The sequence below is a fragment of the Sprattus sprattus genome (genome assembly GCF_963457725.1).
Source record: "Sprattus sprattus genome assembly, chromosome: 7".
Classification (NCBI taxonomy): domain Eukaryota; kingdom Metazoa; phylum Chordata; class Actinopteri; order Clupeiformes; family Clupeidae; genus Sprattus; species Sprattus sprattus.
This window is the reverse complement of record NC_137926.1, coordinates 25,603,171-25,622,181: the sequence shown is the minus strand read 5'-3', so window position 1 is coordinate 25,622,181 and position 19,011 is coordinate 25,603,171. Positions and strand designations below refer to the sequence as shown.

General features: G+C 43.6%; 1 protein-coding gene across 3 annotated transcripts in view; it reads right to left on the bottom strand.

The window, feature by feature from the left end:
- hipk3a (homeodomain interacting protein kinase 3a) overlaps positions 1-19,011 on the bottom strand; it is a 31,280-nt gene that overhangs the window by 11,639 nt on the left and 630 nt on the right. For 2 of the 3 annotated variants that reach the window (XM_080842693.1, XM_080842694.1), the window contains exons 2-6: positions 16,300-17,542; positions 3,681-3,804; positions 1,035-1,154; positions 767-853; positions 385-569 (exon numbers count right to left, since the gene is read on the bottom strand). In XM_080842693.1, the coding sequence (XP_080698819.1) occupies positions 385-569; positions 767-853; positions 1,035-1,154; positions 3,681-3,804; positions 16,300-17,542 (1,759 nt within the window). The remainder of the gene's footprint in view (positions 1-384; positions 570-766; positions 854-1,034; positions 1,155-3,680; positions 3,805-16,299; positions 17,543-19,011) is intronic. The other variant, XM_080842695.1, reaches the window with a different exon arrangement.

Genomic DNA, 19,011 nt, shown 5'->3' with positions numbered 1-19,011 from the left:
CTATGGCAAAGGCATGCCATGAATCGAGACATTTTTGTTCAACTGAATCAACGTACTTTCTTCAAGTACTACTTGGGTATTTGAATTGTATGTCATGCTGTTGCTAGGCAGATCTTCCTGTTGACTTGTATGCTTGAGTTTCCAAATGAGGAGAAAAACTGGCACACTTAGTCACACAGTGCCATCTCAAGGGGTTTCTCAACAAACAGAGGCCAACTGCCACTACAATATGCAATATGGATCAGTACAGAACGCATTATGTCAATTTCATGCAAATATGAAGCAGCTCAATTGGTGAATCACCCATTTGAGGTTAAAAAAAAAATAATGATATAACCATTCCTGACAGAGACCCAAGGGCTCATTAAAATGTGCATGACGTACTGGTTGCTGTGGGGGAAGTCAAAGAGGTGCTGCATAGTGAGGAAGGGGTGGGCAAGAGCGTCTCCGGGGGTCAGCCTCTGGTCAGCGTCCAGCAGCAGCATTGTCTTCAGGAGATCCACAAACTCGCCGCGGTCTGCCTTCTCAGCCAGCAGATCGGCCCCCTCCATTCTTAGAACCTGGTTTACCTTAGAAGGGGGGGGAAGGAAAATGAAAATACAAAAAAAGACTCATGCTTGTCCAAGGGTTTTGGTGTTTGTTTTGTCTGAGAGAAAGAGAGAGTTCTATGCAGCATAACCTGATATGTAGAGAGCTTAAAGCTCAGCAGTTTTGAGTGATCAGCGTGGGGGGATGGAGAGGTGAAGAGGCCTGTTTTGGCACTTACGTGTCCGATATCATCCAGAGAGCTGAAGATGTACTTCCTGGCCTCCTTAGATTTCAAGCCTGTCTCTGCCTCGTGTTCCTCTGTCGTCTGCAGAACAGGCAAGAAAAATGTCACACATACATGCACAAACACACGCACTCACACCAAAACATGAGAGAAGGTTGTGAGGGAGTCGATAGTGATGAAATACAATTAAACAGCATGAGGGAGACATGGGCGACTAAAGATGGCAAAGGCATTAGAGGATGAGGATGAGAGGAGTCCGTACCTTCAGCCTCCAGGCAGCGTAGGGCGAGTCAGACTCTCTACAGAAGAAGCGATGGGTTTTGGTCCCTGAATTCAGTAGGTGCTCCCCTGGCAGCCCTTGTGTTTGGGAAATGTAGCGAATCTGGAGATTGCACGGAGAGATAGGAGTTGAGCTTTAAAATTTGTTAAAAACATGTTTGGAGCAGAGTTAGAGAAAGACATTATGTTGTAGTGTCTCATTAGCCAGATTTAGATGAGGAACAAGCAGTCTGTTTCACTTCCCTCTCTGTATGCGAGTACTGGAAACATATAATACCTTTCATTTCATTTCTTAGTTGTATCCATTTATAAGCTGACAGCATTTATAGCTCAATGAACCCTGGCCACCCGAGATGGTGACCCACTATTCCCTTTATAGTGCACTTTAAAGAGCTGACAATAACTGAGCATGTAAGACCAAACATTCACTTGGCTATTTATACAGTACGCATACAAAAAAACTAGCATCACCAACCGTCCGCTGTCTCCGCTACTTTGAGTGAGTGTGTGTGTGTGTGACTGTCACCTTGAGCTGTGTAGCTGAGAGAAATTACCTCTTAAATGAGCATGCTAAACTGGCAGATATGCACACAGTGTAAATAAAATGAATATAATTTGAATAGGACATAAAATGAACAGCAGCAGAATAGGACATGCCACCCCTCCCCTCCCTTAAAAAAAGGCCAGTGTTTTTAAGTATGACGTAGGAGACTAGATGTTTGTTGGCTGGGCAAGAAGAGCAATGTGGTGGCTGTCCTTGAGGTTTTGTGGAGATGCCAGGCCAAGATGCTAGAAGCACCCTTCACATGCCCTATGCAGATGACACACACACACACACACACACACACACACCTATTCAGTGCTCAGACAGTTCACTTTCTAGTAGCTGACAGGATTCCCCCCCCCCCCAGGTAAAACATAAGAATAAAAGGTGGGAGGAAAAAAATCCTTAGTATCGCAATATTTTAAAGCACGATATACCGATATAGCTGAGCCATGCATCGTGATGGCAATTTATTTACTATTATGATTTTTATTTTATTAAGGTATACAAGTCCATTCTAAAAACTGCTTATAATTGCTTCTGAAATCCACAAGATGGCACAACACCCCAGGAAGGCAGAGCTGAGACCCGTGCCATTTTTGTATACACTATATACAAAGAGTGTTACTTTCTTATTTTTCTACTTTATTTTTTACTTTCTCTTACTCTTTCCATGAAGGTAGGTGGAGGGGAATGTTTGGGGGGTTGGATCTGTGAGCTATATAATATGTGAAATTTAATAGAAATATTAAATAAATCGTCACACATATTTGTTGTTTGTCACATAGTCCATTTTTGCGCCAGCAGGTAACGCCGGCCTTTTCCGCCAGTTACCAGCAAAAGTATATTTCAGACCTGTGGGGCACACTACAGAGCAGGCAGAGGAAGGGATTGGCCTGGTCTTCACTTCCCCTCATGTCTCCATGTCTCTCCCCCCCACAGCCCCACCACAATCACACATACACTCGGTAGGGGGTTAAATAAACTGTGTTTATGGCAGGCAGGGGGTGTTGCAGTGATGTGACTGGGTTGTCACAATGCTGCACAAACACAGAGAGCACGGAGATGAGAACCTGCTGATGGTGCACACCGAGTTGATATGGGTGTAGGGGTGTGTGGGTGCCTGTGTGTGTGTGTATGTGTGTGTGTGTGTGTGTGTGTGTGTGTGTGTGTGTTGGGCTCCTAGCAGAGATTATGTGACTGTTTATTTTTTGATGACCATTATGGCTGTTAATATTTCAGAATTCCGTCCATATTAAACAAGTATCGGACAATAGCCAAACAAAAACCTACATTTAAACAGCAATTAAAAAACACAAAACACCAATATATTTCACTACAAGTAGTCAGCACGAATTATTTTTTAGCAACTCATTGCAAACCTGCTCTTCAATCGATCTTTTCATGCCCTAACCATATGAACTTTTTCTGCTGTTCTGGCTTAAAACATCATTCGTTTTTTCGCAGCATCTAAGTTTAAGTGGACTATGCAACTTATTTTATAGGTCATACATGATATTAGGCTATTTAATATGCTATTAACCAATGTATTATTTGGCATATTTCTCTCTGGTCATTTTGGCTATTGATATTTTCCTTTGCCGGACCACTAAATGTGATGCCGGCTAACGTAAACCCTGGCTGCTAGTATTAGTATATTAGACAGACATACGGTCCTAGAACTAGCAGGCTAGTGTGCAGTGTTTTACCCTTCAGAGATCAATGCCAGCTCACAAAAACAGTTACCACTGCAAACTTCAGGCACTACTTCATGTACTGTTCATGTACCGTTCACTAAAATACCTTCAATTTGACCTCACTACTTTAAGGCAACACTTTACTGAACTTGTTCACTGAATAAAATAAACCTTATTCCCTTTCAAGTCTTTATATTGTACAACTTTTGCATATGTCTATGAAGGCACACAAAAATAGATCTGTTCTAAAAACACTTGAAACAATCCAACGGACAAAAGAATCCACAAAGACACTGAACGCAATCAGGCTCCACTGACAGGAATGATGACTGCTCACTGGTTCACCAAGCAGCTTTTGACCTCGTACAGCCCACCTGTGCTTTCTTACCTGGTCATACTCCAGTGCTCCGGGATAGAGCGGCCAGCCCAGGAACAGCTCCGCCATAACGCAGCCCAGAGACCACATGTCTATGGCCTCGCAGAAAGGACGTCCGAGGATGATCTCTGGAGCCCTGAACACAACACAGAAAAGAGAGAAAGACAAAAGACGTTACTAAATCGAAAAGGTCAAGAATGTTAAATGGCATGGCAATCAAAAGGTCAAAGTATGTCCCAGATTAAAAGAGTTTAACATAGAATTGCGGTTATGCAAAGTCATTACAAGGTACATAGGCAGTAAGATTGCTGTGATCATTGATGATACAAAGATCTCTCCCTTTAATCCCAAAGTATTTTTCTTTACAACCCTGTTCTGTGTTTATGAAACACAGAAACAGTATCTGTTTATTAGGGTTTCAGTCATGTCTGCAGAATTGCCTCGGCTCAGACCGGCTGGCCTGGGAGCCGTAGGCACCACCTGACGTGACGACGAGGGAGGACAACTCATCAGCTGCCTAGCAACGTGTGCGCACTACACAGCGATAAAGCCATGAGAGGGGGGTTAATGAAAAGGTGAAGCGTGAGGTCACCCATGATGCAGCCGCTCCCGACACGTTTCATTCTCACCTAACAGTTGTTCGCAGGGAAGATGGGGCAAGTGCCACACCAGACAGGGGGAAGGAGACGCAGAACTTCACCATGTAATACTTTGACAAATGTGTCTGAAACCCACGGTGATGAAGTAATGAGCTTTTTATGAAGGGGCTGCACATACTGACAATGACCATCAAAAATCACTGTGACAATTTTATTTTGTTTTAATTTAAGAATCATCAGAGAGGGTGGAAAACAATAGTACGAGCTTCAAACTCATTTAGGAGAAATCAAGCAGACACAAGGCTGCCAGAGCCTCTCTGACAAGGCAGTTTCTTAAGAGGCTCTTGTGCATTAGCAGTGGCGGCTGGGTATCCTGTTGACAGTAGGGCTTAGCCTAAGGCAACCACACAAGCTGAGAACAGTGCAGCAACGAGCAGATAACGTCACTCAGGATGCATATCTGCCTCGACAAACAGCCATGAAACGAGCAGCATCATCCTCCAGCGCACGGGCATGGACAGATTGGTGTGGCTTCTGAAATAAAAGCTAGATTCAAGTTTAGTGAGTTCTCACTCATTGGGAAACATGGAATTAGGATGTTGACTGAAATGGCCAGGAAATATCAATCTTTGTGGAATGTGGTCAGAGAGAGAATGCTGAGCCCCCACGTAGCACCAGGGCGGGCCAGACCCTCTTGGCCTGCACATCAGCGGTTTCCTGCTGGCCCTCAGGGTGACTGTTGTGGGGGGGGGGGGACATCAGCAGCCTGAGAGAGCTGGGGTCACAGAGTTTGACGTCTAGTCAGTGCTGCCATGACGAGTTCCCCCTTGTTTATGGAGGAGCAGGCATTGGACGCAGCTGTTCAAGAGGGAGTGGAGCATCAACCCCCCTCAGCACAAAACCCCTGGGCCAGGCCAAGAGGGATCTGTGTCAGGGGGGAGGAGGATTACAGCATTAAGCCCTTTCCACCCCACCCATCAGAGGGCCCAGGGTAACAAAACAAAACACAAGCGGAGGGGACAACTCCACCCAGGCCCAGGCCCATGCCCAGGCTTCAGCTCAGTACTTGTCTGAACGCTGTGGACAGAGGGGCAGGCAGCTGTGGAGAGCCAGCAGAGTTCTGAAAGAGGCTCGTGTTTCTAGGCGATTCACTGAGCCAAAACATCCCACCAAAACAGCAGCTCAAGCTTATCTAACGACAATCAACTCCACCTGCCTCGTGTTCACTTTTATTAAAAAAGAAAACATAGCAAAAACTAAAACACACACATGCTGCAGCTGGATTGGTGTAGATACAAGCTGAAGAAAGTAAGGAGGCTGCATTTTGCCCTTTTACACCATGTGGGGAAGGCAGCACGTCCTGTACCCTGTTCTGCTCTGACCGTAATGTGCCAGGCTAATGGATTAGCTTTAAGTACATGTGATGCCGGTGATGTTTGCCAAGAGGTGTCTATTACACAGGCCAAACAAGCTTTATAACAGAACACAACACCCAATTAATGCAAACAAGGCTTAAAGATTAATGCAAACCAGGCTCAAATTAGTAACTGAAGTTAAAAACGGAGATCTGGATTTTGAAAAGCATTCACGTAACTGAATCTGTCTGACTAATGGGCCAGCGACCAGACAGAAAAGCATGCAGGTGATTTAGTAAAGCATGCACTCACATGTCTGCGATGAACCTTAGCAGACACAAGGCTGCAAGAAATGGAGCAAACTAAAGGAAGGCCCATACAACAGAACATATCCCAACATAGTCATATGATACCACAGGAGAAGCACTTTAAAAGAGCTTTAAACAGAAGTATAAAAAAGGAGAATAGACTCAACACCATGGCTATGACTTCCCTCTCATTCAAAAGAGATTAAGCAGAAACTTGAGATACACGTCTAACATAACCGGGCTAAAAGAAAAGAGCAAGGGCTTTCCTGACTGTGACCACTGCCACAGCCTGGAGGCAGCGTGCCTGATGAAAACAGGGGCATATTGCTCATAGCTGACCACTGGCTGGTGTGGACAGGCTTTCTAGAAGCCCCCCCCACACAATAGGCAGCACACTGGTGGTCTTGCACAGCACTTTAAAAAAATTAGCTGCAGGGAACCATTTCCAGAATTCAAGAACCCGGACTGTGAATTTCATTACTTGTATGTATTAAACCTATACTGTAACTGTAGTAAATATTAGGACAAAAAGGTAGCAACAAAAAAACAACAACAATTCAAAAATTGTAGACGTCAACTATTGCAAAAGGCTTGCATAACCTTGGTGGAAAGCTATGGTAGTTGTGAGTAGTTTTAAAGAGAAGCTCTTCTAGAATCAGGTTGGACTATTAATGGCAAAAATGAACAAAGGCTTTTTAAATGGACTGGTGCTCCTATTGGAGATGTCACTGAACATTTTGTCCTCTGTGACCTGCCCTCCACTGTCACTGATATATTGCAGGCCTAAGGACTAAATGGCCATCCATGGCTAATATGACAGTGTTGGGGCAGCCCTTTTCTGACTGTTTTCAGGCAGTGTTTTTCAATGGGCTAGTAAAAATGTGCAACAATGAACAACGTGTTACAAATATAAACCAAGCATGCTGTAGAAACGGTACATTCCCTCCACAACACTGGATCTAATCTCAACATATTTCAATTAAAAACCCTGCTTGCTCAATATATATGTATGTTATTTAGATTGAATGATCATTAAAGCTAAATTATTGCAAGGAACGATGAATGTTAGCCAGCCCAGGGTGTGCTTTTAACTGGCTGAGGCATTAGCTTGCCATGATATCTAAAAGGAAACTATGCCTATAGGTTAGCTGGCTGACGTTAAATCAATGACTAATGTAATATGGATTGCTAAATTAACTTCTGTTCCAGTACATGACCATTTTAAGCAATAGGAGTATGATGACTCCATTTATTTTATGTAGACTACACTTTAGAACAGACAAGGATTTGTTCGATCCCGTTCCAAAATACCCTTCGGAAAAAGGCACAGCCCTAGTAACTTTATTTGAACGCTAACTGTGTCTCACCACCTTTTGACTTTGAGCTATTCTAACAAGTTGTCTACCTTAAGTTAACTTCCCTCTTGTTTGTGAAAGGGGTGGGATGTGTTTGAACCAAGACAGTGTATTTTGGGCAGGTTTTAGGGCAATGCTTCTGGGCCAGGGGCCCAATGGTAGAAATCCCTTTTGTTCCCACGGCTTTAACACTGAGGGTACTGGCCCCCTCGACCCAAAGACAGCCCTAAATCGCACTGCCCTGATAGTAGAAACACGGCCAATGCCCATGAAGCCTACAACTAATTTGAATCCAGCCCAGGCATAAACTGAGACACACCTCTTGAAATGGGACTGAATTGTTAAACTGCCATTAATATTCTGCTCTGCTCAGGATGGGGTCATCAGGTAGAGCCCTGTTACTGCCATAGGGTGAGCCGGTAAGGCAAGCCCTGAGACCGCTCATGCAAATCTCTCCAGCAGAAACCCTACCGTAATTAAGTGGAGTAACCAGCAGCCCAGGACTGGATTTGCTCATGTTTCACAAGCCATGCTGCCTCATCAGACATGCCACCTGGGGTATCTGGTACTACACAGGTTAAACATGTCACCGGACTGGGGCAAAGGGCATTAGAGGATGCATGCACTGGTAGCATATCTGTCGCAACACACTTGGATATTTTACTTAAAACACTTGGATTTCTCATCAAGCCTTTCCCATCACACACACTTGAAAACATTTTCAGGCCAAGCTTTTGTGTATGTTTGGTAAGCAAGACTTAATGCATACAGATGTATTTCCACAAGAAAATGTAAATGTTGCATTGTCTAACCCCAGTTTGGGTTTAACTTAAAAACCCAGCGATGGGGCCAATTAAAAGCAGCACTAGTGCACAACACAGCATAACAATGGACCAGCGCTGCAATGGAATCAATATTGTGAAACCCATGGGAAATGGCACTCAAAATCATCAGAACTTACAATATGCGGAGCAACATCATTATTATATTTATCTGTTCAACGCTGAGACCTAAAGTAAAAAAAAATGCAAAGCTTTTGCACACGCAGCCTTTGAGAGGTCTGTGGCACTGGCCTCTGTCAAAATGTGCCTTCTCAAGACAGACAACCAGCTTAGCGTCTCGAGGCTGGTCACCTGTTCCATTCCTTATCTCCCATTGCATTAACATAAACCCACTTTCAACCGTGTTCATGTCTCAAAAAGACAGACGAGAAAAAACGAAAAGAAAAAACACCAGGTGTGACGCGCACAGCAGACTCCCACAGAACATGTGTGGTGATTCAAAACAACCGAGAGGCAGCTGACGACCTGTCAAAACAAACAGCAATCAGGCACTGGGGATCTGCTATAGCAGTGCATGTTGTGGCGGCCTGTGCCTGCTTGAAAGAGCGAGCAGTCTGCACACATGCTCTGCCGTCAAAAACACCAGCCCCAGCAGACCCTTCATTACTGCAGGAATTTGGCCAAATAGGCCTGCCCTGTCTGGCTTGAGACAGGTCCCAGGTCAGCTGAGGCCCTGGCGCCCTTTCAGGGGAGCCTTGTTAGCCTTCTGTTTCTCACCTGCTAGAAAAAGAAACACGCTGTACTAAGAACACGTTAAGCCTCTAAGTGCTCAGTGAGACAAGTGTGAAAAGTTGGTATGGTATTTTGAAGAAAATTCAGGCTAGGCTGATGCATAGATATGGCCCCAGTGGTGGAGGGGAGCAGAGAAAAACAGTGTTGTTGCATAACAGTGAGTGACTATCTCTGGGGAGGTGGATGCAATGGTAATCTAGTTCAGACTTTGACATCACATTCATACTGTTCACAATTAAGGACAGTTTGCCTCATGAACCATTTATGGTTATTCATGTACGATTCGGAATTAAAAATGAAACATCATGATGTGTCTGTGTGAGGTTCACAAGTTCGGTTTATTGCTGTACTGAGGATAATGAGGAAGTAAAGTTTAAAGCATTCAATACCTCCTGTTTATGGAGTAAATCAGTAAAGCAGAACAGTTTGGAGGGTCAAAACTCCCCTTGTTTCCGCTCTCATCTCAAAACACTGCACTACTTCTGAAGCCGTCTGAAAGTGTAGCGCGCCTCCTAGCATCAGCCAAGCGGCTCTGAACAGCACAGGCCTGTGATCTCTCCCAGGCTCCGCCGAGAGATCCTGTCTTCCACTCATCACAGCAAGAAGCTGCCCAAGCTTTTAAATACATTGCACAACTAGCCTATATGGGCCATGGCGTGATAGCTCAAAGTAGTACAACGCACACTTGACTGCTTCTTGGATGGTCTGGATCAGCAGCTCAGGTCAAAGAGATCATGTGCTGACCAGCATCAAGTGTTTTTTTTTATGTGTATCTGCAGAAACATGCCTATGGTCAGAGTGCTGCTTAGCAAGCAGCAGCATTTCTGACGGTACACACAAGAGCCCATTCAGGCAGCCCAGGCATGGCCCTTGTTCCTCGCGCTGCGGTTAAATGGGAGTGGCAGGTTACATAACTGATACATAGTGTTCCTTTACAGTTCTGTTGTAATAATCCATGGGAAAACTCTGCAGCCAACACCAAAACAGAAACGTCCACAGCAGATCTTAAGGGGGGAATAACAGAGACTCTGGTGACATGGAGGGAAGTGTTATGGCCAAGTTCATCCTTGAGGGTCTTGGGAAGGACAGTAAGAATTTCAATGAGCATCTAGACTGTATCATTAATCAGCAATACTGTCTTCTGAGTTCCAAGTGTGTTCTACACTTACAGGGAGCATCATTTAAATCACCATTTCAATGTGCGCGATGCAGCAGGGTTCAATTAGCATGCTCCCCGATTAGCCAGAGAAACTAAGCACATCTAGGCAACATGATTAACCTAATGGGCATCTCTTATTCATGGCCGTGATCGACTGCACAAAAAACAAACTTTCTCAGAAAGTGTCAGAGGAGTCTTAACTGTAACCTACATGACAAAACCCATTAACACCACTAACCACACCTCAAAACAGATGGCAGCGCACAGATGAAGAAATACATTATTTTTTTTTTTAAAGGCAGTGGCCTCTTATATAAAATTAAATGGCACACCTTCTTAACAGGCACAGTGCAGGGAAATTAAATACTAACTATTCTACTTTGGTTCCAGGAAAGCTAACCTACATCCATCTGATCTTACATGTTAATTATTCAGCCAACAGCCTTGTCATTCTAGCCACTGGATGGGCACATGGGGCTAAGCCTTTAACCAATTTCAGACCAAGACCAAGACGATGCCACATAGACTGCATAACTATCCCGATGAGAACATCCTAAATTTTGCTTACATTATTTAATGAGAACCACTAACCAGACAACATGCAGTTCCAAGCTATGTGTAGTTTAAAGTTTATGTTCAAAACCACCCATGCTTTACATAAAACAATGCAAAGAAGAACAATAAAATGGAAAGCACACCGAACACAAGAAAAATCCCCTTTTAATCCTGGACTCTAACCAATGTTTCACTCAGTTTAATATCCTGATGCCTATGGAAAGTCAGTCACCAGTTGGCATATCAAAGATCTACTTTAAAGTCAAAGTAACTGGGAAATGTGGCAACCAGTACTTAGGAGGTGAACAATTGCATGACTGTTTATGAATTGTGATGGAGATGCACCACAAAGGTGTAGATTACATTAGATTGGATTCACCTTTAATGCTATTGTGTAGAGTATGGGTGCAAGGCCAATGAAATGCAGTTAGCAACTAACCAGAAGTGAAACCAGATAAGTAAGTACTACAGCAAAAGTGATGCTATATTTCACAACATGCACAGTGGTGAAGAGTGGAGAGCAAATATTATCTATGTTATCATTTTAAAAACAGATATTGGACAGAGTTAGATAATAAAGTACAAATGTAGGGTTGTAAGTATAGTATAAATAGCATATGCACTTTTGTATGTAGAGTATACACAACATATGTAGAGAGACGGGAGGAGGGTGAAGAGATGGTTAGGGTGGGAGGCATGCTTGATGTGGTTCTTCATCTTGCCCAGGCAATGATTGTGATGACGGCTCTTGATGGTGGGTAACCAGGTTCTGGTGGTTCATTAGTCCACCACCTGCTAGAGTGCTTTACTGTCTGGTGCAGAGCAGCTGCTATGTCACACTGGCATGCATTTTGTGAGTATACTCCCAATGGTACAGTGTTAGAAGTCCACCAATATCTTGAAAGGGCTAAGGATGTGCATCTCATTCAGCAACTATTTGAACAAGTGAAGTTGGCAATGCCTAGAATTCCTAAACCGGTTTGAAAAGGTTAAATCCAGGTGTGGCTGAAGTCAAAATCATGACTCTCCAAACTGAAATCTGGGCCTGAAGCTCAAGATGTGACACAATCTGTCTCTCTCGGAAGAAAAAAGAGGATGCACTAGTAAACACAGAAACTAGGGATGCACGATATTGAATTTTAGCCGATATCCGATATGCCGATATTTACAAGCTCATTTTGGCCGATTGCTGATGCCGATACCGATATATACACCTCAGCTTTTTAATTATTGAAAAGTCTCTCCTGTACTAGAATTAATCTGTTATGCTAGGGTATTGCTGTAAATACAGGACATTACAGACTTGATGAGTATCAATTTAGAAATAGACATTCACTCATGAAACTGAAATGGTTTCAAATATGGCAGATTTATTTATATTTTCACGTCACAATTTTCATACTTGAACAGTACCTCCTTGAACTTGAACAACTACACTCTGGAAATGCAGCTTGGCTTACTTGGCAAGCTAACGTTGGTTAACTGACTTACAGTTTAATAACGTCCCTTCTAGGATTTCTAGACTAATCTATGTAACGTTATTGCCAAGTTAGCTGTTTAAATTCCACATATGGAAAAGTAAGCCATGTAGATCGCGTGGGCTCGTGACATAACGTTTCACATCGGGTCAAATGAGGCATCATCAACTTCTCTGGTGTCACGTAGCATGCTTGGCTAACTTTGCAAGCTAACCTTGGTTGACTGACTTACAGTTTAACAATGTCCATTCTAGGATTTCTAGACTAATCTATGTAATGTTATTGCCAAGTTAGCTGTATAAATTCCATAAATGCAAAAGTGAGCCATGTACAGATAGCGTTGGCTTGTGACATAACGTTTCACATCCTGTGAAATGAGGTATCATCAACTTCTCTGGTGTCACGTAGCATGCTTGGCTAACTTTGCAAGCTAACCTTGGTTAACTGATTTACAGTTTGGTAACGTCCCTTCTAGGATTTCTAGACTAAGCTATGTAACGTTATTGCCAAGTTAGCTGTATAAATTCCATAAATGCAAAAGTGAGCCATGTACAGATAGCGTGGGCTTGAGACATAACGTTTCACATCCCGTGAAATGAGGTATCATCAACTTCTCTGGTGTCACGTAGCATGCAAGTTAACAAGCTAGTGTTGTCTAACTAACTTTGTGACTTATTAACGTCAATTAGCGCGACAGGTAATGTTGTAAAGCGTTGCACGCGTTGCAACCTACATTATGGCCAAGCTGCATCTCCTCCTCCTTCTCCTGAAAAGTTTTCTGGACAAATAGGCATTTTGTCATCATCCTCTGATACTGTGAAGTAGGATACTGCCACACAGACGACGCTCATAAAAATTTGCTTTGCGTGCGCATAATTTACACGTCACCTTATCGGCCAGGTACATCGGCAGAAATTTTTCATATCTGCAGATACCGATAATTACGTTTTTAAGCCGATAACTGCCGATACCGATGTCTTGCCGATAATATCGTGCATCCCTAACAGAAACTAGCCAAAGCTCTAAGTAGATTCATGCGAGGCATTTGAAATATGCTATACACCCACTGACTCTTGATTGTCTGGCAACAAAAACAGCTTCCCTAATGGACATAACAGTTCAGCCACATCTATCAGGTTCACTTCCTTTACGCTTACCTTACTGATGTAAATGGACAGCATCTGTTCATTATGGTTAGGAATGCGTCACTGACCTATCCTTTAATAATGCGAAAGAATTTCAAATCGTATTTGCTTCTGCCATTAAAAATACATAATACTATGATAAAGGGCTTTATAATTAGCATTACAAAAAATTTCACTGGCAATCTACACAACTGGACTTTTTCCATTTAAGACCAGGGATTTTCCTTGGGCTTAAGCACAGGGTGAATAGCCTCTGTCTTCTGAATCCATTAGGAGTTGGAATATTGGGGACACTCACAAAACAAAAAGCATCTACGCTAGAAACTTCTGAACAGTGCTTAGCAATTAACGTGCAAGTACACATAAAAGAAATGTAAACAATATTTTAAAGAGGTCATGAAATTGTTGGACACAGTGTCCTTGATTTATCTGTAGAAATTTAAGTTATTTCCATTGCTAGGCAACCTATGCCAGTTTTTTAATTGATTTGGTTTTATTGTTGCCCTGTATTTCACTCCAAAAGTCCCTAGTTGAGCCGCAGTTCGGCCCTGCCCCATTCCAGGACCAACAGAGGCCGTTTGGGCAATGGCACCGGTCCAGCCTCAGAGATGGAAACAAATAAAAGTCTTTTCCCCAGACACCGAGGCTTCACCACAGAGTGGAGATGTGCCACATGAAAACCAACATGTCGTGGTCCCTGTACAAATATTCCATTCATTTTCTTCCACTGTGTCTACTTTGACCCTCACCAGGCTTTGCCAAGGGTAATGGGGGCAGAAGAAAAGACGTTAACAAAGACAACTTTAGGCAGCTAAAATGATTATTAATAGTTATCTAAAAAAACAGTGATCAAGCCTGAAGAGACTTCGACTACACAACTAAGACTACCTACTACTAGTGTGTGGATCAGATTCTCCTTTTCCAGAATATTCACAGAAGTCATTAATCAAGCAAGCAAGCATGGTCCAACAACGTTTTGGTATGTATGCAGCTATGGTGGCCCATGTTATAATTCGCCATAACAATCGACTAAATGAATACATGAATATAAGTCATGTAAATGTGAATATAAATGGCTGGTATCCTAATACAGGTTATACAATTTGTATTATTTCCCAATCAAATAAGTGTAACCAGCAGTGTCTCTCAGTGAATGGAGCCCATGTTAAACCATCTGTGAGTTGTGAGTGCAGGTCTGAGAGAAGTCAGACAAAGGCTAACATACCAATTTCTTTGAAATGCACAACAGTGCACATTTTTGTCTAACAAGGTACCTTGTCAGGAAAACATGCTTATCAGAGGGCACATTAAAAGTGCATAAGTGGTAAGGCTGCAAACCCGATGCAAGTCATTCAGCAGGAACCCAGCAAACCCCTAAAATCCCCAAACAGAATCTGCAGACATGTGCAAGCAGCATGAGAAAATACGATCAGTGGAACACGCTCATATATGCTCACGGCTCATACTTTAAGAAGCTACATTGTCAAAAAAGAGCAGCAAACTGTACCATCTGTGGCTTACGGAGTTGAAGACTGCTAGCAAAGATGACAATGTCAGGGGAAAGAAACAGCCACAGACTTTGGATGGAATTATGCCGTGTTAGGTCTAAAGCCCTCTGTGCTTCACACTGAGAAGTCTGGGGGCTATGAAGCAAAAGGCCGCCTTACTGAACATGCCAAACCTTAACCCCCACTGATCTTTATCAGTCAGGACAGAGCACTGACCTTCAGGCAGGGACACAGACATCTAAAGATAACAACCGAAAAGCATTCAATTACAGAGGGCTACGCAGATGCAAAATCATCAAATGTAGATTATTTCATTATTCTCCTTTATGTTAAAATGCAATTGCTGGAGATGACGACAACTGTTGAGTTTCATTTTAAAGTAAAATAAAACCACAGGATTTTCCTTTGTCTTGCTGCCAAGCTGATGGCTGGTCTAACAGAACAGAGGCTGTAAGATCCTACTTTGAAACATAAGAACACATTATGGAAGAGAAGCTGAAGTGGTTTGTTACTTCCAAACAACCATTCAACTGATTGTTCCTGTGATCTGCTTCCCCCGGTTCCCCCTATTGCATGCATGTCAGTGAGTACACTCAACACCTAGCCTTACACTTCACTGCAGTATTACATAATGTCCCCAAGCTTAGTCAAACCAATCACCAACTGGCAGAGTACATGAAGGTGAGTGCACAGTGCAAAACCTGAACACTCTGTGTATGCTTGTCTCCGAGCACACGGTCTGTAAATACGTAAGCCTTGATTGCAAAGGAACTCCGATTAGAGTTGGACGAAGCCGTAAAAACAGGAAGGTGCCTGCCCTACACTGCTCTTCCTGGCTTTCACCATTTCACACCCAGGCTAAGAGTTTGTCTACAAATTGCCCCACTCAAAAGCTATTACTTCAGTTATGAATAACAGACACAAATTTGGCCACACTGGGAAGGCACACAGACATGACTTCTACACAGTTACACAGGCAACTTGAGGTCAGAAATCTGGTCAGAGCCCTGGGGGCAGAGTGGGGCTGTGTCATGGCCAATGTGCCTTGGAACAGTGAGCAGGGTCAGCATTGTGGTTTCCACATGAACATCAGCATTCTTTATACTTCAAGCACTGAGAGCAGCTTAGGCCAAGACTCTGTGAACTTTCCTTTTGCATACCGAGACAAAATGCCAATGAGCTGTTCTGTTCAGATAAACAAGCCTGCTCCTCAGGTAGGTTGTGCAACAGACTACTTATGGGTGTAACCGCTTCACAAAATACACTGCAACTGTGAGAACATACTTGCTGAGAATCAGAAGGTGATTAACAACCTTATGTATGCTACACAGCAGTAAACATGCTTTAAGCACATTCTAAAAATAATCACATCTTACAGACAGTTCAATTCTTAACTAGAGAACATTTAGTCTATTGGCAAGCATTGTTACAGATCTACACAAATAGGGCTGAATTAAAATACAAAAAAAAAGAAAGAAATCTTTTGCATAGAAATAATACTTAAAATGTACTTTCGGTTTGAAAACCCATCCTATTCCTACACATCAGTGCACACCCATCTTCTTAAAAATGCAAAGAACAAAGAGCATTCTCACCTGTAATATCGGGACTGCAGGTAAGTAGAGCAGACGGCCTTAGATACATGGCTGGCTGAGCCAAAGTCTATGACTTTGACCCTGTATGGCTGACGCACTGGGTCCACCAACATGATGTTCTCCGGCTTTAGGTCAGCGTGGATCAAGCCCAAGCTCTTGAGCTTCTTCAGTGCTGTGGCCACCTGCTGCAGCACAGGCCGAATCACTTTAAGCGGCAGTGGACTGAACTTGTTCTGCTTCAAGAAGTCGTACAGGTTCTGCTCCAGCATCTCAAACACTAGGCAGGTGTGGCTGCGGTGCTGGAAGCACTCAAAGGCCTGCACCAGGTTGTGCTCCTCCGCATTCTCCCTGCTCAGACGGGCCAGGATGCTCACCTCGATTTGACCTTGCCGCGCATACGACGGGTGGTTCTTGAGGATCTTGATGGCCACGATCTCACTGGTCCCACGTTTCCAGCATTTGACTACCTGGCCGAACGTCCCACGGCCCAGGAACTCCAGCACCTCGTAAGTGTTCTTCACGGAGCAGATCACCTCATGCTGAACCAGCTGATAGTCCCCTTCGGCTGTCCCAGTCACTGCGCCAGTGCCAGACTCTTTGGGGGGTACTACTGCTGCTGCTGCTGCACTCCCTACATTAGTTTGCAACATGGCAGGCAGAGTGGAACAGTCCTCTACTATCTGCATGGTGTTTGCACTCTTCTCAAAAGCCCCACCTTTACGTTTAAGCCCACATCTCAGAGGCCCGTCAGCCAAGTCCAAGTCTTCACTGAGGTCTTCCTCCTCACCTTGCCCCAGCCCACCCCCTCCAGGACTGCTGCAGCTGCTGCGGCCACTGTCTCCTCCGTCTGATCCTGCTGCTGCTGCTGTCACCGTCAAGCCACGGCTGCCCTCCGGCCTGCCCTGCTGTGCTGAGGCCACCTCCTGCGAGCGGATGACTCCTTCTTCAAGGGGGTCAAGGGCTGCTGACAGGTGCTCAGTCGGCACTGTTTGCTGGGGCACAGCCTGCAATGAGTACTGCCCCGCTGGGGGTTTGCAGGTTGTTGACACTTCAGTCTCTGAAGGAGAGACAATATTAGTTGGGGCTGCAACGTTTATATTAACACCAATCACATAAGCTTGAGGGACCCTTTCATGGTATGCACAGCGGCTGAGCACAACTCTGGGTTTCTTCACATTGCAAAAGGCACTTGTCTGGGTTTGATAAACATGTGGTGGGTACACCAAAACCTGTGCGGCCATACCTGAAATGCAAAGACAAATAAGCAGTGTTAAATATCTAACCTTAATGTTAAAAAGTCTAGCCAAGGAAGCAAACTGTTTTGTTTCACAACAACAACCTTTCAAGGAAACGTCTTAACTACATCAACAGGCATATAGAGCATAGCTCCACAACCCACCACAGGAAACTGTTTTCAGACAATTCCTCATTCAGTGTACAGTTAGTACAGAACGCTATGTCAGTGTAGGACACTCTGTACTCATGACAGAGGGACAAGGCAAAGCACAGTCCAAGTCCATAAAAAGAGTGTGTCATCATGTGACAAGCCACAACTGAACACAATTCCAAATAAGAAACACATTCAAACCTTCCTGACTGGCACATCACAATATAAGATTCAACTGAAATGGGTCAATGGTTTCAAAAACTGGGTCCCTTGGGAACAACTTATGGTATTTGGCCCAAGTACTGATAGTCTAAGATACAGTTTCGCATTGTATTTTTAAATAGTCCGCATTTAAGGTCACCAGAGTGCGTCGGGTCAAAATAATTACAAAAATGAATAACCATTCACAAGACCGCTTTTGTGCTTATTGTTGTTTTAAATGTGACTTATTTGGACAGCGTTTCAACACATTGCATAACACAGGAGCTTTAATAGTGTTGTCAGGTTGAGGCATGTTTGCAGAAGCTTTCGAGCAAACTAATGCCGTTAACCATTGCTGTTTTCTGGAGAACCAATGTGTCACCAAGGGCGACGTGTTCGTATAACATTTACATACAAGTAAGGTAATGGTCAGCTGTGGCACTGCTCACAGTCTGAGTTCCGATTATCTCTACAGTCTGCGGAGATGAACGTTACCTTCAGTGGAAAACTGGTGTCAACAGAGCACACAGTTACTTACAGAACATTCTGAAAGACACACATAACTGAACAGGTGGTTTCACAAGAACCTTTAAAATAAGACCAAGTAAGGCTAAGTCATGTTAGCGCAAACTGGCTTAGATGAAATGATTACTAGTTCCATGTATTTACGTAAACTAGCTCCCTAAACCCATCGGATACGTTGCTAGCCTGGAGTGACTTGCACTGGTGCATTTGTAAACCTAACTAGCCATCTAGCTTGCTTGCTGTTGTAGTTGGCTTTATTACAGTGAAGAATTAAGAAACTACTCTTGCACGATACCGTCATCGGTATTCTATATAACAATTAAGCCTGATCTCGAGCCTGCTATGACAAAAATACAACAAAGGCGTTGGCAGCATTCGCGTGACAACAATTCAATGTAAACTTACCCAAGTAGCTAAGGTTTGCTAGTAGTACTTATAGGCACTATTTCATAACTAGCTAGCTTTCCCACCTTGCGAGCTAGCTACTTAACTGCGTAGACGAACAGCATCGCCTTCGCTGTCTCAATTAACGCCACGAAGCACTTGAACCGCGCAGGCCTTGGTGTGTTACCAGATATGTCAAAATTAAATATGTGTAA